A 22,641-nucleotide genomic window follows, 5' to 3' on the forward strand; every position below is an offset into this window, starting at 1 on the left:
GCATAGCTTCATAATCACTTTCATAATCAGCCAGCATTACTTGCAGGCTTTTTTAAACCAATCCCTGTAAAAAGGAAAACGGTGACCTGACATTTTACTTGCATTAGAAGAAGTGTTTGAATATAATGAGCAGAAACTGTAAATGCTTCTGAAAAGCTGTGCTAAGACCGTCTTTCTCGTTGTTCCGTGTGTGCAGTTGCTATCCTGCTGAAGGACGATTATTTTGTCAGTGGTGCCGGGTTGCCGGGCAGATTCAAGGCAGAGAAAGTGGAATTTCACTGGGGTCAAAGCAACGGATCAGCTGGCTCCGAGCACAGCATCAATGGCAAGAGGTTCCCTGTTGAGGTGAGTGGAAAAACATGTGCTTATGTTCTCTAAAAAAGAATAAAATCAGAATGTATTGCTGTAGCTTGAGATGACTGTGAAATAGAGCAATGTTTCCTTCAGTGAACATATCACTTTCAAGGCCCTTCCGGCCCTCGCAGCACTCTATCTATCATCTGTTATGTGCTTTTGCAATGTCAGCTCTGAGCTCAGCTTCGCTACCGTTGCCAGCTCTCATGTCCCATGGGTTAAGTTGTGAACAGCCACTTTTCTCATTTCTCCCATAAGCTTTTCATGTGTGGGAGGATCTCCATGTGAATATCCGCAAAGTGACCTCATTGTCCTCCAAATCTTTTCTTTCCCATGATGCTTACAAACAAATAGCAGCGTTTTGGGAGCCTCGGTGCTGTCTTTCATTGCTATTCCTTGCACACGTAGGACCCTCTCTCTACCTGCATTCCACTGCGCTCCCTTGCCTTGTTTTAGTGGGATATCTACATAGATCTGTGCAAACAGCAGTGTGTTTACTCTGCTTCTGCAGGAGCCAGCTGGACCTGGTCTAACAGTGCCCAGCTACCACAGCATAGAGCTGTGCCACACTAGGAGCAAGGTGTTGACTTCGGCACAGCACCCTGTGAACGTGGCTGTGCTCAGAGCATGATGCTGCGTGACTGCCTGCAGCAAGGACGTGCCTTGAGGTAGCAGTTAGGGTCCCGGCACTGTGGGTGCTGTGAAGCCCTACGCAGTGGGGTCTTGGCTTGGGACAGGTAGTCCTAGGTCCCTCTCTCCTCAGCGCAATGTTTTCTGTGTCAATAGAGTTTGTTAATACTTTTCACTCTGTATTCAAGGTTTTGCATGGCGAGATAAAACAGATGTTATCTTGGATTACCTTTGCCTGTTGGGAGGCAGATAAGCACTTTCAGAGCGTGACATGTGGATGTGAGCAGGTTGAGGGGAGCTGCACTTGGGGGGCAGAAATGGTTGTTTTGTGAGCTGGGTCTTGCAAGAACTTGATTCAGTCCCCAGCTTCCCATAATTGGTCAAAATGCAGCTTTAGACAACTCTTATTTTTCAGGAGGTGGGAAGGGGCTTCCAAAGCACAAAGAGATGTTGTTAAAAAACCCTGAAGCACGACCACATCCTTTGGTTATCCCCTCCCTTCCCCAACTGCCCCATCACATGAGAATTAGAAGCCATTTTTTGGTCTCTCAATTCTGAACCTGTACCTTGGATGTTCTGTGAGACAGAGATTGTTTAATCTTAATGAGCTTTTCCAACAGCTTGATGTAGCTGTGATTTCTCACAAGGGGCCACCCCTGAACACATGGAGTAAAGACCCAAACATTGTCATGCTGCCCTGTCTGTCTCTGTTGGCAATACTTTGGAAACATATTTCTGGGTGGCAGAAGAAGCACTTGGGAAGTAACAGAGCCAGTCAGCTCCTCTTTTGAAATTTCAGGGAGTGGAAGTGGCAAAAGAGCCTGGACCTTTGTGTCTGTCAGAAATAGAGTTTGTGACATGGAAATACTTTCGTATAATGCCAAGGCTTTTTGATGCTGGCTTGATGAATGGAAGCTGGTTTAGTTGGGGAAAGAAAAAGCAAATTCCTAAGAAATAAGTTTCCTTTGTTTTACATATTCTTCGTTTCCTTTTCAATTGGTTGGAACACTGATTTTTCCTGCTTTAAATTTGGAGGTGGGGGAGACTGGCTTTCAGAATTTAGGTCAGACTTTCTGAATGCTGTGCAAAATAAATTGCTATATTGGATAGGTTTAGTGTTAATCCTAATAATGAAATGTAATTTTGCAAGTGATTTTTATTCATTGCAATGAGGGACTTTTGTTCTCTGGCCTTCCTGGGTAGGATGGCATTAGCAGAATTCCCACAGCCTTTCCTTTACTATTTTGTAAAGGAAGAAGAGTTTCCAACCTGAGCCTTTCCAAGTTGTGATGCAACCTGCCTCCTGCCCAAGAATTCCAACGTTCAGTCACATGCTGAAAAGGATTTTCGTGGGTAGATTTTGAAGGATCCAGTTGATCCAAGGTGATAAAACTGAGTCCCCCTTGCCAACACGTGCTAAAAAAGTCCTCATAGTTGGGATTCGCCCTCTCAAACCATAACTGTACATGTATGCATGGTGGAGCTTTTAAATTGTAATACTAATCGTGGTTCAGCTTCCATCTGCCTGATGCAGCCCTAATTGCCTGATGCTGGGAGGCCTGTGCCAGAAGCACCGTACTTCCTTTGAGCAGTGGAATTTCTAGGAAGGCTGTAGAAAGGAAGAACCAAAATCCTGTCCTACAGAGAGCAAAGCCCAAATCATGCTGATTATTCCGAGCCCACGGATGTAGGTAAAGCTTTTGCGGAGCACTCAGCTATTGGCATTCCAGGTCTGCAGCAGTTACAGTGGCGGTGCAACTGAAAGGAAACATTTTCTGAGTCTAATTGTGCAACCAGATGTGGACTATGCAAAACCCATTAGTTCCAAGCACATCCCAAAGGAACGCAGATCCAGCTTCATCCATAGTCTCTGCTCTGTGTACATGAAGTTTAGAAGTTGTTTTTCCTCTGGGAAACAAAGTGCTTGCTGGTAGTCTTTTTTTCTTGAAGAGGATGCAGAAACTAATTAGAAATGTCAGATATAATACAAAGCGTTATTGTTTGACCATGTTGCTTGCTTTTTATTATTACAACTAATGTGTCAGATGGTAAGACTGTCTATGTTAATTGGTTTCCTTCATTGAAGCCCGTCTGGATCATATTTTTTTGTGATTTATATGTTGAATTAGTTGGTAAGATATATGAGAACATCCTTTTGTTTCCTGCTTTCAAAGGCATGCTGGATCAAAGGTGTATTATCTGACACTGCTTTTATGCATGTGTCGCATATTGTGATTCCTTTTCAGACCATGGCGTAGGTAACGGTATTCCTTCATTGTGTCGTCCTGATTGCTTATTTATTGATTAGAGTTTCCTTGATGATACTTGAGCCTCATGAAGCCATTTACGAGCTTGGCTGTCTCTGAAGTAGCATTCATGAATAGACATGAATGTTTCCAACTCCCATCCACATCCAGGTTCCACTTTGATACCTGGCCTGGTCAGCATTAGCCTGAAGTTTCTTTTTGCCTCCTTTTTGCCATGTTAGCACTATCATCTGGGTGAGGCCAGGAACTGGTGCTGTGACGCTGAAGATAAAAGCGATACCATTAGCTTATTGCTGTGAGTGGAACACGAATCCTAATGAGGACGTGGGCTCTGTGCCAGCTTAGAGAAAGCCTCTCCTTTTTCCTTCAAGCTAAGGAAAGTTTTTAACATAGCATTCTCTCAATTTTAATGACTTGCTGACTCCTTTGTATTTTGTTACTGTTTTTCCCGCTATAATTACTCAGGTGGTTGTTCTTTCTGAAGTCGCAGTGGTATAAATGAACATGCAAACGCTGGAAGCCATTTAAATGGCGAAGTGACAAAATTAAAATCAAGATGATGAGCTTCCCCCAGGCCAGGAGCGAACTCAGGTTCCCCTCATTAGAGCCAAGATGAGTAATTGCAGTGCTTTAATCTCCTGTGTCACCGCACTGGTTACCAGCCCTGCCTGTGCAGAGCTTGCGGCATGCCGTGCCTGCTGGGAGGGAAACCCACTGCTTAATGTTTCATAGGCAAGAGGAGAGCTGACGTGGCATTGCTGTGCTGTGCCGGCGGAGTTGGGTACCGCCATACCAGCATAACTGTGCATTCATCTTTTTTGAGCTGCTTCGTACTCATTTTTATGCAAAATGCTGATTATTTCTGTGAAGAGCAGAAATCAGAAGAGTGATTTTAATCATGACTCTGTTAATTTGATGTGAGCTTTGGCTGTTTATGAGCTTTCTCTTTAATGGTGCTAATTGTCAGTTATAATGTGAACACCATTATACAGTACTATACAATAATTTATTTAGTAAATGAGAATCTTATTCCAAGGGCCATACTGCAATATGCCATAGAGACCTCATCCCTTTAATCTTACATGAACAAACTTGCACTGTCTAGGCCAAGTTGGTAATAGGAACATCAACTTGGCTTCTGAAATAGCAGTGTGATTTCATACCCACAAGTGCCAACATGCATGTTTTTGGAGATCTCAAGTCGTTCTCCATTTAAAACAAAACAAAACCAAAAAAAACCCCACAAACCATCCCAACAGAAAATGAAGAGCTTTAATACACTTTCATGTCAATTAACGGGCTTTTATGTTTTGCTGATAGATTCATTTTCCTACATTATTATTACAAAACAACCATTTGCATTAACAATTCTTGCTTTTCTTTAAGCCTGCTTCTTAGAAGGCTTTCCAGGTTCTAATGGTGTCTGTTCTTGCTACTGCTTTGATTTTCTTCCTTTTCCCTTTGAATATACATACTGACTTCAGCATGGTTTAGATCCTGCAGCTGGTTGCTCTAATTTGGATGCTCAGGTCTCCTGACTAAAGTTGATCACTCTGTGCTATCCTGCCTCTCATTATATCACTTTAATCCTGATGTGTTATGTTATCACAGGCGGAAGACCGTCAGTGTCATTCATGTAGAAGAAATCTGTGGTATTCTGTGCACAAAAACCTTTACTGCAGGGAACAAACTGAGAGTAGTTAATGCTTTTTGTTTTATCCTGGTCGTTAAGTCTTTCTGTCACAGCTGGAATCCTCTACGGTGTATGTCCAGCCTTGTGTCTACCCGTGGATTGCAGGGGAGATTGACTTTTTAATGTTAGACTTGTGATCTCTTCTGTTCTTTAGTTTTATTCTTGGTGCATTTGTAAGTCTGTTTAGATTTGTGCGTGCTTTTTGACATTAAAAGATGCATGTATCACAGTGTGTTTTCTGCATATACTGGAGAACTAACACCCTATGTTGCCGTGTTGCAGCTGGGTTTATTATTTCTGGCATCCAGCATACCTGGTAATTGTAATTTTGCAAAGATCTCTCACATTGGCTTCAAGCACAAGTAAAGACTAATTGTGAAACAGGGAGCCAGCCTTGGTTTTATTTCCTTATATTTCGTTTACTAGTTGCTATTCAAATTTCCTTGCGTCCATCTGCCAGGATGTAGCAAAGTAGAAGCCAATAGACGATGGAGGGACCTAAAGGGGACTATTGGGAATATATCACAGTGAGAGACTTGAAGTAATTTTCCTATATTATTTCTCTCGAAGGACTAAATCTACACTTACAGAAGGGTACTTAGACCTGACAGTGACTTTGATGGGAGATGTGCTGGTGAGACTCTGAGTGAGGATTTGGCTCCATACTCATGGTGCCTGTGCTGTAGAGAGACCAGGGAATTTAGCATGCACTGCTTATTCCATTTACATCTCTTAGAACACCCCTGGCTTCATCATTCAGGCAGAGATGGCTTGGGGAGTTTCACATTTAGTAATTTCTTTTCTTCTTTTTTTCAAACTGACACTTCCCATGGTTGTTTTTGTGGTTGGTTTTCTTACAGTTTTCTGTCCCCCTTTTCCGCATAGTCTTGGGGTCCAGATAGCCATAAAATACTCTAAAAATACAAGATGCTAAAAAGCCAAAACTGCTGCTGTCTTATCTCCAGTAACGCAGGATTTTACTCTAGGAGTCTCCAGACTTTACTTGTCTTTGCTCTTCCCGCTTTTAGAGCTTTTTCAGGTTTCTCATCGTCAGGAAATCAGTGTGTCATAACTTTAAAACAAAAATGGATGGATAGACTGGGCCCATGGGTGGGTTTCCATCATGCTGCACTGTAAAGACCGCGAGCAAGGGAAGTTAAACATCATCTTATTGCTGTCTGGTTTACTGCTTTATTTTCCTTAATGTAGCTGATGCAGTATCTCCTCACAAGTTGTCTTTAGTGCCTCCCATGTACTGACAGGAGAATCAATTGAGACTTTAATTAATGACTTCATTGTAATCAAGGTTCTATTTCACTGCAGAATGCTTCATCTCGTAGTAGCGAAATATTTAGTCTCCATCTGGCTGATCTTTTCTGTGAATGTCCCGTGATAGTTAAGAAGAAACATGAGAGGATGGTCTGAAATTAAAATGTGTTCAATGGAGGGGTTAACGTATCCTGGGGGTGTTCATGTGGAGACCCAGACAGAATTTAGGGACGTAGCAGCACTTTGGTTTTATGGCAGCATCTTCCTGCTCTCTGCCAGGCATCAGTAATTTCTAGAGTGAGTTGCAAATGTTACACTGCATCCAGGGCTTTATACTGTAGTAACTATCCAGTAACACAAACCAGATAGAACTCTTTTCAGGTTAGCTGGGAATGTCCTGCTTTCCCCAAAGGATTTCCAATGTCTTGTTGAAAAGGTCAGAGGCAGTAGCACTACACTGCAATTACAGTATGTTAATGATGAGCTAAGAGTTTTACATTCCTCTTAACATAAATCCCTGATTTTCTACATGATTAATTGGAATGTGAAAGACTGACAAGGAGAAGGAGGATCAGATGGGGTGAAAATAAGAGATAAGAGGCTGACAGCTAGCTCTTCTTGTAAAGGAGAGTTATTTTGAATAGGAGGAAAAAATCAATACAAAGGTTGGAGAATTTGACAGAGTTGTAAGAGCGACTTTAATGAAAGGTAGCAGATTCAGTAGGATTGTTACTTGAAATGTGGGATTGTCTGAGTTAGAAAAATGGGACTTTTTCTCCCCAGCTGTAAAGGTGAGCTTTATGTGCGGAGCTTACGTGCTTAGGCCACTGGATTTACTGGCATTCACTCTGGGCACTCACATGTGGCTAGAAAAGGGAAAAAAAAGTATGTATGGGAGACTGATAAATTCTGTTCTTCTAGAACAGTTATTTTGTTATGGGAAGAGAAGGAAGAGGCTAGGAGGTGATAGCTATTTTTGCTGCTTCCCCATAGAATCACAGAATAGTTAGGGTTGGAAAGGTCCTTAAGATCATCCAGTTCCAACCCCCCTGCCATGGGCAGGGACACCTCACACTAAACCAGGTCACCCAAGGCTCTGTTCAACCTGGCCTTGAACACTGCCAGGGATGGAGCATTCACAACCTCCCTGGGCAACCCATTCCAGTGCCTCACCACCCTCTCAGTAAAGAATTTCTTCCTTAGATCCAATCTAAACTTCCCCTGTTTCAGTTTGAACCCGTTACCCCTTGTCCTGTCACTACAGTCCCTGATGAAGAGTCCATCCCCAGCATCCCTATAGCCCCCCTTCAGATACTGGAAGGCTGCTCATGTTAGGTAGCTACCATGTTAGAGTATCTGGCAGGCTTCTGCAAGGTAAAGTGTTTCATTATAAGAAGGTGACTTCATTTGTCCGTAGTTGTAAGGAACGAGCTAAGACTTTGATAGGCTCAAACGGACATTTAGCTGGAGCTCTTCTGTGACATGTCACATCAGCCTCTTTCCCTCAGCAGTGATGGTGAGAGGTGAGTGCAGGTAGAGAGGCCATGTGTGGAGGCTTTCTACCCTGGCTTAGAGGTGAGAGTTAGCTGAACCTCAGCATCCCCCTGTGCAAATACATCTTGGGCACTTCGTTTAGTGTGGCTAGATATGGGGCTTCGGTAATACTGCAGAAACTTGCTCCTGCAGCTCTTAGAGGGCTGTTTTATTGCTTTGATTGGAAATGGCCATCTCAGTCTTCAGCAGGAAGCCAAGCTTTCCAAAATTGCTCATAGGTTTTTAAGTTTGGGAACTTAGACACAGGAAGACCATTCTTTCAGGGTCAATGCAGAGCCATGAAGTGTTGGGAGGCTTGCAGAGAGGTGGGGTTCAGGTCAGTCAAGTGTCTCTGGAATGCAGGCTTGGAGCATGTATATAGGTGCACGAAGTGTGCAGGTCATGTGTGTTTGCACACCACAGTGTGCCAGGCTGGCTGTACACAAGGGTCCTGGGATGCTGGTTAGGACCATGTGAAGTCTGATAAGTGCTCAGCACTGTCCCTTTCCTGCAGACAATTCTAACAGTCCTGGGACTTTGGGATGTGCTGCCCTGGAGATGTATGACCCTTCGTAGTTATTCCAGTAGGCACTGTGTAAATAATAAAGATAGATAACGTTTGGCCAGAGAAGAAAAAGAAAAGAAACATTGCACAAATGTGTTAAGAAGTGATAATGTTTCCTTGGCACACAAAAAATCGAAAGAAAACTTTAATGTGGTTAATGGGCTTCTTGGTAGCTTGACGGCCAGTATTTCCCATGGAAGTCATTTCACTGGGTTTCAAACAGTGGGAATAGATTTCACCAATGTTAGTCATGATTTAAGGCAGCAAGCAGGAAATGATTTAGACCATCTATTATACTGGTGCTTTACTGATTGCATTTTTGGGTTTTGTTTGGTTTTCTTTTCCCGAAGAATTCTAAACAATTGCTACAATTCCATGCCAAGAGAATAAATTACGTCAGCCATGTTTTTGCAGAGAGAAAACTCAGTACATTTATTGGGGTTTTACTTTTTTCCCCCTCTTTTGTTACATGGTAAGGAACTGTTTTCTAAGGGGTGATAACCAAAAGCTTGTGTAAACGAGAAAGGAAGACTCAGTCTCTGGTTATTCACCTGTCTGAAAAGGTTTTCATTAAAATTGACTTTATAATGCAGGTCACAGAAAGGCTTTTTAATTCTAGGGGGAGGCACACTGTGAAATGCATTCACAGGGGACTGTGCTGATCAGTAGAATCATGTTTATGTCCTTGCCCTCTCACCTGAATCTCTCTGCTGTCTCTTATATTGAATTTTAAAGCTCTTTGGGACAAAGGGTGTCTCTTCACTCGGTTTGTGCAGTGCCTGCCCCAGTGGAATTCCTGCCCTGGGATACAGCAGTGCTGCTGGTATAACCACAGGCTTTGCAGGGATGGATTGCTTTGTTTTTCCTATGATAAAGCTTCACATGATGTAAGAGATCAGGCAGCAATATGATTGTAGTCCCTGTTATTTCACCAGTTCACAGGCATTGTATTTCCAGACAGGATGGGAAGGTTAACTAAAGTTGAAAAAGGATTTAAAACACAGCAAGAGTTTACTGGCTGGTAGAAATGAAATAACAATCAAGTGGTTGAAAATGAGAAAAAAAGGTATGTGTTTGCTCATGCTTTGAGACAAACAGCAGTCATCTTTCTGTAAAGAAAAAGCGATTTGGAGGAAATAATCGTATCCCTGAATTCACGTGTCCTCTTGCTTCTTAGTTTTCTACCCAGCTTAATAAGGCAAATTCTGTATTCTCTAATTATTTGGGCTTTTCAGCACATTCCTCCAAAGGCCAATAATGTCCTTTTCTACTACCATCCTATCTAGGCTGGCTGTTCTCAGAGGGGGCTTGCCTTTATTCTCTGGCTTCAGAGAGGAGGCAAAGAGGGTTTGTATTTCCAGGAAATCCCAGCCCCTTCTGGTTCCTCCCTGCAGCTCGCTGCATGGGCAGGAAAGCCTTTGTTACCTCAGAGAGAGTTTGGGTATCATTGTCCATTGACCGCTCACTAGGGGTTTTTCTATAAACCATAGCTCCTGGTCTACACATGTGTAAGAAATACAACTTTTGGCTTCCCACCAGAATGAGAAATAGCATTACCAGGTGAGAAAGAGCTTTTCCCCCTGCAGTGGGCTACGGTTTGGTAATAGTTTAGTCAAGCACAGGAAATGGTACCTGGTCTGCCAAAGGAGCGTTAGGTTCTCCAGAGGGGACTATTAATTGTCCAGGAAAAGATGATTGAAAGTGTCTCCGTGGTAAGTTAGGGATGAATCATTCTCCTCTGGTACTGTGGGCAAATACGGTTTTTGAACAGACTCTCCGACACCAAATAAGGGGTGGAGAAACAACTTTGCTCACCCTGGGTGGTGAATGTAACTTGAGAATTAAAAACATGCCTTAGCACAAGATCTGTCACACATTTGTTATGGAAGGGAGAGCGATCTTTGGGGTTTGAGCATCCCAGGGGTGAATTAAATTTCTTGAATCTTTTTTTGTCTTTATTGATCTTTTATCTGCGCTCTGTGTTTTGAAGTTCATACCTGCAACGCTGCCTGTGTTTGCTCTTAACCAGACTGCTCTAAGGGTGATTTTTAGGTGATTTTTGTGCCTACATGTAGCCTTTCCATCCCTTCAGGATGGTAGTGCCTACAACAAAGATAATAAATTCAGTGTTCCGTGCTTGCGTGCAGCACTCAAGGGTTTTCAAAGAGTAGCAGTTTCTACATTTAAAATGCAAAACTACCTACAGATGAGTAGCCAAAATTAAAAATGCAGTCAAAAAGAAGAGGAAGCCCCTTTTCTTAAAGAATCACCCCTGGTTGAGCAGGAAATTCTCTTCTCTTTTCCCTGAAGTCTAGACCCTCTCAGGGCAGGCCAGTGCTCTTGAGAATGAAGTGACATATTTAATCTTATGGTGGCACGTACCAGGCAGGACCATAATATCCCTTAAGAAAAAAAAATGTCATTCCATCCAGTTCAAAATAGGAGATTGGAGATAACAAGAAGGCTTGAAAAAAGATTCATTTGAAATTCTTTGCTTGAGAGGTCTCATTTTGTTTGGGAGGCAGGAATGTGAGTGTTCACTTAATGAGCTGCATTGAAAAGATGAGATTTCAGGAGAGTACAAGTAAAACCCATTATTTCCTGAACATAAATAGTCATCCATCCTCAAATCTAGAGTTGTGTCTTTCTCCTCAACCTCTTCTAATATTTGCCTTGCTCCCTGTTTAAATAGGAAAAAATTTAGAGGCCTTTGCCTCCAGGGAATACCCAAAGTTGATACCTTAAATCATATTAGTCACCGATGTTAAGCCACGTGCTGTTTACTAAGTAACGCTGAAAGCTCCATGCTGTTGTTGCTGGCATACCATTTATGAAGGGCCTGTTAGCCCTCCCACTGAACCATATGGTGATTTATCAGACAGTTTAGTAGTAGCAAGACCAAGACCCAACTTGGTCAAAACTAAAAATGGATATTCCTTATGTTGCCTCTGGTAAAATGTTCCCATCCCTATTCCCTTGGTCATGTAGGCTGTGTGTCTGCTGAGCAGCATGTCCCCTTACATAGCCAGGACGTAGCCTGGAATAGAGTTGCTGTATTTCTGGGGTATAGGATTATGATCTTGCAAGTTCAAGAAACTGAAAACAGCAATTTCTGGATGTTTGCAGTGCAAACATCTGTTATTTATGACCATTTTAAAGAAAAGAAATCTGAAATATATATGAAACATATGAAAGCTTAAGTGTGGGGTCAACTCTAAGGAGTTTGAAGGTGAAACCATATTCTGTAGAAGAAAAGCAAGCTCTTATTTCAAAAACAACTTCATAGCCAGCTGTTTTGGCCTGCTTAACACTTGAGGTAGTAAAACATCCACATGTGATCTTTGACATAATATTGCGGCATTCTTAGCGGACTTAGTTCAAGCCTCTTCCCATCATGATCAAGTAAGATTGAAGTGGAAAGCATTTTGGTGACACCGCAAGGAATAATTTGGCAGCAATCAGAAGTTGGAACTCGAAAAGGGCAACAGAAGAGAAATAATTAGCAAGGATAATTTTCAGGCCTTGACAACCTGGCATGTCTTTCTAGCGGTGAATGGATTCACCTGACGCTCAGAGATAGCCATCTGATAGTAGCACTCAGAAGATCAATACATCGATACTTTATCCTTGAAACAGTATTTAAAGTCTGTTCTTAGGTTTATTTCTTTACTTCTGTAAAGTTATAGCAAGCTGGGATTTGAGATAATGCATACATTACAGTCTTATCGTCCCTTCTTCATTTACAGTATTTTAATGCATCTGCCGTGATTACTGAAGAAGGATGCTCAGTCAACTTAATCTGCTTATGCTTTAAAAAGAAGGGATGCTCAAAAGATTAAAATGGGTCTTCATACAGAACAGGTTTGGGAGTTTGCAGCACTTACATTGGCAGGGTGCTTCGTGCAAGAGGTATTTTTGAATGTGAAGCACATAAAGTGCTGGCTCTGTAGACCGACACGATGAGGAGAGGAGGGGGAGCCGAGCACAGCCGAGATTCTGCTTTTGTAGATTGAGATTCTGCCTAGGCTCCCTCCATGGTTAATAATGCCAAAATATCACTGGGTTAAACCTAGTGCTGCTTGTGTCTGTTAATGTGTCTTGCTGGTCTACATCTCTTCGCATTGTGGGGAATTATTTGTGGGATTGTGACACACATCCCAGGACACAGAAATAGCGCGGGTACACTTGAAATAATGCTCATGAAGATAAGTACAGCAAGAGAATTAGATCTGTCTCCTCTGTATAGACTCACCAGATTCCTTCAAATGCATGTGTTTTGGAAGAACTTTAATAGGAATGGAAATTTTATTAAGGAGCGCTGTTGTGAAGGGCAGGAGACGTAGAGCAGGGCAAGTTTGGCTCCATGGTTGAACCATGTATGCAAGGAAGAAGCTCATGTCGAAAAAGGCCTATTTATCTAAGAGCATCAACAAAGAAATCCCTTTTCAGATAAAGCCCAGAAAGACCAGTGGCTGCCCTCCGAGTCCCTGGGAGGGTTTATTCATACCTGTGTCTCTTGGTATTGATGTGTGCTCTACTGCGGCAGCCTAAGGGTCTGGTGCCATCTCCACTATGCCACCAGCAGCCTTGCCAGCTGGTGGAAGGTTCATCACTTTCAAAAGGTTTTGTTCATTTTTAAGTAGATTGTGGCATGAAAGATGGGAGAGGAGATCAGAACTGGCAGGAAGCTGTTATTTGAATAGGACCTTCAGTTTGACACATGTAATGTCCTTAAGAGAGGAGCCGGCGCCCGGTTTTTGTTGGCAGGTATGGCAACGGCCTTGAGGGATGACTGGCACTTGGGTGAGTCGCTAAATTAATTTGATAATCAGTAAGTGAATTTGCTCAGAGCAGGTACTACGAGCCTTCTCTGGGGCTTGGTTAACCTAGTGACAGCTTGTTTTAAATGTACTAGGAGGCCTTATTTTATTTTTCCTTCTCTTTTCCCGGTGAGAGCTCTACACAGAGTTGCTGCCAAAGAAAGGAAGCCGTTTCTCCTCTGTAAAAGTCATCTGAAGATGACCAGGCTTCACTTTTACAAAGGAGCAGTTGTCTGAGGTTAAACTCTCTCCATTTGCTCCAGATATGCCCAGATAGTGGTGATCATCATCATCAGGTCTGTGATGTTTATGTCCCCTTTATGGCTGTGGCTGGAGGTGATTTTGCGCCATTGTGTTTCTCTGTAACCTTTAGGCCATTTTGGTTGGATTTGCAGTTGTTTCCCTAGTAGCCCTGCTATTTACTGTGGAACGTCGACACAGCACGAGTCTGTCGCATTAAAACAGGCTGCCTCCAGCATCAGGTGTACTTAGCAGAGTTTATGCTAGTTTATATTGAGCTATTCAGAAGTATTTCCAAAAGGCAATACTATTTGTAAAAGTTTAATATACATTTATTTTCTGCTTCCCCAGCAGTGCCTACATTATTTGCTTGGGTTGAAATTAGACACATTTGTGTTCTAGGTAACTCAGCTGCCCACCTATCACAAATAAGAGATTTATGTTTTCTTATGTGCATCTGTAATGGTCCTCTCCTCTTAAGACATAAATTGAAATTGTGTCCTTCAGACCATGATGCTCAAACGATTTCCTTTTCAACAAAGAGTACGTAATAAAGGGTAAAAATGATTTTTGCAATCCGTGCATTTAAGTATACATTACTATCTGTTTTAAGGATGGATAATCAATGTAAAAAAATGATACTTCCGTGTATTCCTAATAGGTCACTGCGTAAATATCCATAATGGAATCGATCCCTTAGGTTATGGCAACCATTAGTACAGAAAGGGGTTTCACAATTAATGTATCAGACATTTGCCTTTCATACTTACATGCAAAATGATTATTTATCGATTATTTTCAATCCAGGTTAATGATGTTGAAGAGGTTTTGGTATCTCAATTTAAAGTACTTAAAGTGCTATTCGAACAGAAATATCCTATCCCTTTGAAGAAGTTGTGACTAATACCTGATAAGTGATTTTGCTCTACATTCTCTCTTATTTATATATGCGTATGTATATAAATGATGTATAAATGAAGGATGTTTGTGCACCTAGAAAGTCTTGGTGGTACAGTCAGTGTCAGCCTGGGGTGGTTTTACTGTTTCTATGGTTTTGTATTTATGTAGAGCCCATAGGATATTGCTAAACACTCAGGGGTTCACCCTCTCAAAGCATGTGTGACTCTCATTGGGGTTAACGGGAGGCATGTGTTTGCCATAACGGGGAGGATTTTCTTGCTGAGTGTAATTTTTATTTTAAACTGCATGTTTCCACAAGTTGACTAATGGATTCAGTTGTTCCCGTTAAAAATATCCACATGAACGTGGGCATTATTATCTCAGGTAACCAGCTGAGGGAGCGGGAGCAGAGATACGGCTTCTGAAAGCAAGCTGATTTCCCTAATATCTGCCAAGCACCTTTTCTTGCAGAGAATGTGGAGGGCCAAGAGGCAGGAGAGTAGAGAACTGCTGCGTATCATCGAATCACAGATTGGTTTGAGTTGGAAGGGACCTGAAAGCTCCTCCAGCTCCAACCCCCTGCCACGGGCAGGGACCCCTTCCACTGGAGCAGCTTGCTCCAAGCCCCTGTGTCCAACCTGGCCTTGAACACTGCCAGGGATGGGGCAGCCACAGCTTCTCTGGGCACCCTGTGCCTCAGCACCCTCATAGTGCCAAATTCTGAAATGCAGACAGATCCCCCTTCCCCAGAAGTCTTCAGGGTCTCCACTGACAGAGGGGCAAGAAAGACAATGGAGTATGGTTGCTTACTGATGAAAAGACATGAAGTTTACCTACACTGACACAGTTTTCGTAGTGATTTGCCACCATACTAAGAAACCGCATTGAGCCAGTGGGGGTGAAAAGTTGGCCAGACTCAACAGTTGCACCCCTGACTGGAAGAGTACTTGGCTGTGGAAGTGTAGTTGCAAGGAAGAATAACTATTGCATTTCATCCCAGTTTGGCAGAAAACCATTTCCAAGCTGTCAGCCAGACTGGTTTTCTTTAGCAATCAGCTTTTGGGTCAGGAAAAATGATTATATTTTTACTGTTACCTGTTTTATCTCTTAACAAATTGCTGCCTAGGGCTGTTTAACACTGAATGTGAAAAGCATGCATAGAATTGTGTGCTAAAAGACTTACTTGGTTATCACAGAACATTTTGCTTTTGTAGAGCTTTCCAACTGAATATCATGGAACTGTTTGGCAGTATTAATGAGCAGTGGGAAGAACATGAAGTGTGCAGGTGACTTAGGATCCTGTGTCCCATTTGCACAATGGCTTGGCACATTGCTTTGAATACTTCCAGTTTGATGCATGGTGGCTTCCTCAGTTCCTGAAAGTCAACCCCACGAGGATCAACACAACTGTTAGTGCAGGAAGAGCTTGATCTCAACTTCTGGCACCGTGCACCCCTTTAATATGCATTTGTGTTCATAGCCCAGGTCTCTTGTGCAAAGCAGTACCTAAACCCAGAAAGATCTCTCCCAAGCAGCCTGTCCCACCACAGTCCAAAGGGGCAAAGGATAGGTGAGATGGGACAAGGACAGTATTTTGTTTTATTTCAAGTGGAGGACATTTTCTTCCTCTGATATGAGACTCCAAAGAGACTGGGATGGAATCGTAGAATGGTTGGGGTGTGTTTCAGTTCAAAGGATTGTTAAGCTGACAGGTTTACCTTCACTTGATCATATATACAAGGAGGAGGTGAAGCACCGTGTGACAGCTTGGTGAAGTGGTGACCTTGGCAGTGGGGAGGAGTGGGGATGGTGCAAATTCACTGGTCCTTTCAGAGGCAGGCGTCGCATTTGAAGGCTGCTGGCATGTGATGCTGCAGCTGCTGCATATAACCTCTGTAAGGCTGACGTCTGCTCTTGAATAAAACTCTCTGTACTGGAAGCTGACATCAACCGTCTATGCTGCTTTAAATTCATACTCTTCTTGAGGGGGGAATCTAGTATTTCAGCGCAGGTGTGAAGTTTTTTGTATTTGTGAGTCTCCTAAACATTTTCCTGCTGAAGTATAGGCCCTTTTTCCAGTGAGTTTAAGCCTACTGACAGTAGACTGACTTTTCTTAATTATCTTCTCCAGACCCTTTTAAATTAGTCCCGCAGGGGTCTGTGAACCTCATACTGAAAATGACAGCTTTAATATTTCCTTGCTAAATACTTACAGAGCATTACCCAGGGATGCTGACTCACAGAAGATTGCTAACTCCTACTCAAAAAAAAACCCAAAATAATCTGATTTTAAGCAGGAATACATTTAAGGGGATGGGGCACAGTATGGAGGAAGAAGAGGATGACCATCAGATAAGACCATGGCTTTGTACATACTGAAAACAGGAGAGTGTGGGAGGGGAAAAATCATTTGAAACCATTGAACTCATGCATAAATGTATAGCTTTCAAATAGCTAATTTTTTTTTATGTCATAAAAGAAAACTGGCTAGGGCTGGTTCCTTTTTTTATAGCCCTGTCATAAACTCTGAAAAATGAGGTTTATAATTTATGGTCTGAAACCACCTTAACTATTGCAATACAAACAGCATCACTGTGCTGCAGTTTATTTCTAAAATGCCTCCGGTGAAAATATTGCAGTGCCATAATTAACTAATACCAAGATCCTCTTTGTGGTGCTTTGTGCTGCTTTCTCCAGAAGTATGCAGTTAGTATAAATCCTCCAGGCTCAGAGGATGGTGGTGCTTCAGAATAGTCTCCCATCACCATGTCAGTTAAGACAATCACTAATATTGTTTCTGTGGCTCACCCGATCTGTCCCATCACTGCTTGGATTTATAGAGGAAGGGGTTCTATAGGTTATATATATATATGTGTGTGTGTCTGTGTGTGTAAAAAAAGGTACAGAGGACAGCATGCATGCTGTCTCCTAATTACTTTGTTTTCTGATATGTCAGCAACATTGATCTTTCAAAATGATCTCTTGCTGGTGGCATCAGTTTTGTGTTGGGAAATATTCCTGCAATTCTGGCAATGATAAACTAATTACAGACTATACATTTTTAATTATTCAATCTCTTGTCATATTCCTAGAGAGAAGTGATCTTGATTCCAAACAAATCTCCCATGCGTGACCGTTCATCATGAAATGCATGGTTTTCATTAAAGCCTGTTGTTAATACAGGCTTAGGATTGTTTTGTTAAAATGGGGAGAGGTTGGGGAGTAAAAGCATGTGAAAGATTACTGTAATAATGCTGCAGTAAGCGTTTTGAATCACACAGAGCTCCCAGCAACATTCCACTGACATGTGCCTCCCATTACGGAGGGCTCTTGACAAGCCATATGTAATGCCGGAGCCACATGTGTCAAAGGGCCTTTCGATGGGTGGCAGTTAGAAAGATGCATTCATGTTCCTTTTTCTGTGCTAGAAAACCAGGTTTGTGTCACTCGCCCCATCTAGTTTAGTCTTTAGGTTTAGGAATAAGGATTAGGCAAGTGATGAGTCAAAAAAACAGCTTCAGCTGATGTCCTTTTCTGTTGCATGCTGAGATTTCAGCTCTCTGCACTGCTGTTACACGAGTGCAGTTTATACCCATGTTGCCACCCTTGTCTCATGGCTGCGAGCCCTAATGGGGAGTCTGCTTTTCCATCTTGCACACAGACTAAAGCAACGTGCCTTGGCCTCTGACTGATGTCTGAGGGGGGTGCTGCAATGCAGAAAAGTAAAACGATCATCTCCTTTGCAAAGCAGAAGTGGGGGGAATAAATGAAGAGTAGGAAGTGTTTCTAGACAGGGACCCCTCTTCCTGTCCCAGCACGCATATGGTAGTGAAGGGCTGAAGGGTCACAGGGAGGCTCAGGCAGTGCAATGAAGGCTGAATAGATTGGTGTTTAAAATCCCGATTTTCACAGATACTGTGGGATTCTTCCAGGGATGTGGAAGATGTGGAAGGGGGAAAGCCCTTGCAACCTTGGGGGCTGGACTTAGACGAGCTTTAAAGGCCCCTTCCAACCCAAATGATTCTGTGATTTACTGGAGGGATTGGATCGGTAATCCTCATCCGTAGCAGCTCCTGTAATTGTGCATCCAAACCAGAAATGGAAGAAGGACTTGGTTCTTTTGAGAGCCCAGATTTAAGAGGTGCTGGAAATATGACAGGGAAGAACCATTGTTAGAAATTTCTTTTACCTAGGGGAGAAATTTCACGTCATTCCAGTGAGCTGTAAGCAGTCCTGCCATTTTGCTTGCTTTCAGGTGCCTTTGCCCCTTTTCCAGAGAGCTGTTTTCTTGGGTTTTATGGCTCCAATCTCCAAGAAGTCTGAAGATAAGAACAGCAGTTAGAGGAGGCATTTAACGCAAATCTTCATGTATCTGGACCGACTGTGCGCATGCTGATACACTTGTAAGAATTTGAGTCAGATGCATGTGCTTTCACATGGCTAATAAAAATCAGAGCCTATAATTGACCTAAAGAAGTGAGTATGTGGACTGTGAATTAAGGTTCCTGTGAAATTCTTGTGGTTTTCCTGGCACACAGAGGATTAAACTATTATTATGAACTAGAACTCCAATTTATTAATGTTCTGAAGTATGGAAGGAAGCAACAAATCTGATTTAAGTGAAGACATTTGTCTTGGCAGTGTGATTTACTCCAGGGTTGTAAATTTGACATGATGGAGACTAAAATGTACTGAAACTTAAATTTCTCCCGTATCTCACTCAAAGTCAAATGATTTAAATAGCAGGAAATGAGAAATGACATGTATCCTTGGATGCAGATATATTTTTGGTGCTGAAGAATTTCATTTCATGTCTGAGGAAATTTATCAATTTGAGGACTAAACTTTTAGGAAAACAAGGGTTGAAGTTTGAGGGCATTGGTGTAGGGATGCAGCTATAATCAGTTCATCACCATATGCTGCAGTGAAGGTTTCCTGCCTGGTAGCCTCCTATCCAGGGTCCAGAAATGATAGAACAGGTATTATCAAAGGTGAAATCTGCTTTGCTGACAATGATCCTGATAATGCTTCTGTCCTGCAGTGCTCACCACGCTCCTCTCTGTCACTCTGCCTCCTCAGTCTCCTGCTCTGTAAAAGTCTGTTGAGGCGAAAACATTGAAAGGTGTTAAAGATAGAGAAGTGTTATCAAACCAAAATGGAGCTGGGGTGCAGGACTGAGTTACCGCTGCAGGCAGAAGGCTCCCAGTGTGATGTAGCTCTGAGCATCCTGCCTGCTCTTAGTTTGGGGGAGAGTTTGTTGGGGTTTTAGTTCTCATAGGACAAGCTCAGGTAGGTGGATCAAAACAATGTCTCTAACTGGTTTTCCTTTTCATTCAGTGACACCTTGCACCTTCCCAAGGGTCACAGAGCCCTTGGAATCATCTGCTCTGTGAAGGGGCACTGTCCTTCCATTGGGAATTAGGAGAATTTATGGGAACTTCACTCCTTGCTTTCACACATTAGGGGTGCCTGAGGTTAATTTTCAGGCTTTAAGTTTTATTAATCACCAGGGAGAAGGCTTTTTCTGATGAACGTGAATTTAGCCTAATGGCTATATGGATGATTTAGTGTAGCTCTGATTCTCCTATTCGTTTCCTGAGCAGTATCTTTAAAAAAAAAAATCCCCATATTCTGAAAGTAAAAATCAGAGCTTGAGTTTGATTTTATTATTATTATTATTTTTTAAGATAAACCAGTAACTTTTGTAGCCCTGCTCTGTGATTCCGTGAAATGGGATTAATTTCTTAGCAGCACTGGACTTGCTCTGTCAGTTCAATAAAAGTAATGTGGACAATTTCAGTCTATTACTTTTAAATTAACTCAGTCTATATGACTCTTCCTAATACACTGCCACCTTGTGAAAAACAGGCTTGTGTTTTATTGATTCATGTGATAGATGAGAATATTAAGTGTTCCCTGGCAAACAGCACGCCAAACAACACGAGGCTCTTAGGCATGCCAGGACCAGGGAACTAATTCTGCTGAGACAGAAGAGGTTATTTTACTCATATCTTGTAAAGTGGAAAAAAATATTAAAGTAACTTTACAGCTTAAAACTCCCCCCACCACCACCTTTTCTCCATCTCCCCACACCCTGCTGATACATTTTTCTTGCCGTATTTTAAGTCTGTTTCTGAGAATGCAGAATTTGAGAAGGTCATTGGGGAGCAAATAAGAAAGAAACCAAAGCAGGGAAAACCTCAAGCCAGTGAAAACAGAAGGAAATGAAAAGAGGCCCTTGTAACATAACACGCCTGATATTTCAGTGCGTGTAGTAGTAGCCCTGTTTCCAAAAAGGGAAGGGGAATAACGGGTATTGCCCCTTCAGAGATGAAAACTTCTTGGAAAGGTTGCTTGTTAAGATTTCACTTGGCGAAAAATGAGGCCTGAAGAAGCTGGTGTGATGATCCTTTGAGGACGTTTAAGAATAATTGTAGCAATAATGCATTAAAATGTCACAAGGGGGAATGATTAATTGGAATTGCCTTCATTTTTCTCCTCCATTTGCTTGCATTCCTGTCCTTAGTTCCTTATATAAAAAATAAAAATAGTAACATCCAGCCCTAGCACTATGTATGAAGTCTTTTATTACTGCGAAGTGACATATGGGAAACCCTGCTGCTGACATTCATGGACTTACATGCCTACTACTTCAATTGCTTTATTAATGTTTTGGCTTTCAGCGTAAAAGCTAAAACACTGAAAACCACTGAAAAATTCTGACCATGGCAGTGACATTTATCATTCTGTAGCAGAAAGTGTGGTAGGTTGTTTGCTGGCTGTTGGTTTGCTCTTTCCAAGGCAGAGAACCTAATTTTCAGTTATTTTTCTCTCCGCTCTTGTCCTCATTGAACGAGGACTAATGCAGGCTGGCAAACTGTACGAAACAAAGATCAGTGATAAAGGTGACTTTTGTTCTTAAGGCTCTAAAGCACAAGCAAAGTGGGAGTAGATGACAGACAGATGTAATAGGGACAAGAGAAATTGGGAGCGGGAAGTTTATTTTCATGAACTCTTGCCCGTGCTTGCTGGGTAACTCCTCCAGATGATGATGAGCTTTAAAATAGGCTGCTGGGATGGCTTCCGAAACCTAACCTTGTGTGGGTTCATCTTCCCTTTGTGCATTTTCCTTTATAAAATCTATGTGTCGTTAATGATTGAAAACTCATCCCAGTGTTTAGAAAAATATGTGGTTCTGTATTTCATCAGAAGAACTAGAGGAGAAGAAAAAAAGGAAGCTACATTACAGATAAGTAAAATAAGTAATCTTCCTGTTGCTTTAGGCATGTTTCTGCTCATTTTAGTATGTTGTCATTCAGTTTGATTCACTGAACTGATTCCATTTTAATGGTTCACTTATGTATGCAACTACCTGGAAAAAAAGATTAAAAAAATGCCCCTAAAGCAAATCTTACTGAGATTTTGGTCAAAAGGAAGATCATAAATAAGCAGAAGTAAGAGCAAAAGCTAAAACAATATGGCACACATCACGTAAAAAGAAAGTACAATATGTGAACTGAAGAGCAAAAAACAAACATGAGCTAGAACACAGGAGTTAAAAAATAGTACCTAAGGTAAAAAACATCAAATTCAGTTGGTTTTACAATTCCACAGGAGAATGAGTTTCTTCAGCCTTTAGATTCTTTCTTTATTCAGTTAATTTAAAGACAACAAGGCTGGAAGGGTATCTCTTCCAAGGCACCAGCAGTTTCTTAGAGCCCTTGCTGAACACTGGAAAATTTAGCAAGGGGGAAAATTGCATATCCTAAGAATATAACATGATGAATATGTTGTGTCGCATACATACCATCTGTGAGTTATTCTGATAGACAGAACAGCTTGTCCGCCAAATCCTAAAGCACGGCTTTGATTAGTGCATACCTTGTAAAATAATAATCTTGGGGACTTTGGGTGAATGCAAGCATGACCTTCAGCTTGTATTTTAAAGGTCATGCCATCTGGGTGTGCAAGGGGTAACTCCGTACTTCTGTAATTAGGTCTTTCTGTAATGAGTGCTGTAGAACAGAAGCTTGCACAAATGAGGCTGCTGGCAGTTACCAAGGAGAGGAGAACTCCATCAGGACATAACGCCTGGAGAACAGGGATGTTTTGTGGCCTTCATGGTGGCTGTAAAACACGATGAGCTGTAGCCAGTGCTTCATACTGGGGGAGTGTGATGAGGAGGGGAGTTGTGAACTCACCAGGGTTGCAGCCACTCAGAAAGGTGTCCTGCCCACAGGAGTTTGTTAGTCATCTACACAGCTCTGTAAATCATCTGCTTTTGTTGTGGTCTCGATGTTCTCTGCGTCTCAGCCCCATCGCAGACACTTACATGGTGGGAGGATGAGCAGTGCCTCACAGATTCGGTCC

General features: G+C 42.1%; 1 protein-coding gene across 2 annotated transcripts in view; it reads left to right on the plus strand.

Annotated features, from left to right (window-relative positions):
• The window catches only part of PTPRG (protein tyrosine phosphatase receptor type G), a gene marked incomplete at its 3' end in the record, with an annotated part of 403,062 nt that overhangs the window by 221,575 nt on the left and 158,846 nt on the right, over window positions 1–22,641 (plus strand). For both annotated transcript variants that reach the window (XM_080625483.1, XM_080625484.1), the window contains exon 4: window positions 197–345. In XM_080625483.1, coding sequence (XP_080481609.1) covers window positions 197–345 — 149 coding nt within the window. The remainder of the gene's footprint in view (window positions 1–196; window positions 346–22,641) is intronic.

The sequence above is a fragment of the Psittacula echo genome (genome assembly GCF_963264785.1).
Source record: "Psittacula echo genome assembly, chromosome: 9".
In the NCBI taxonomy this organism is placed as follows: domain Eukaryota; kingdom Metazoa; phylum Chordata; class Aves; order Psittaciformes; family Psittacidae; genus Psittacula; species Psittacula echo.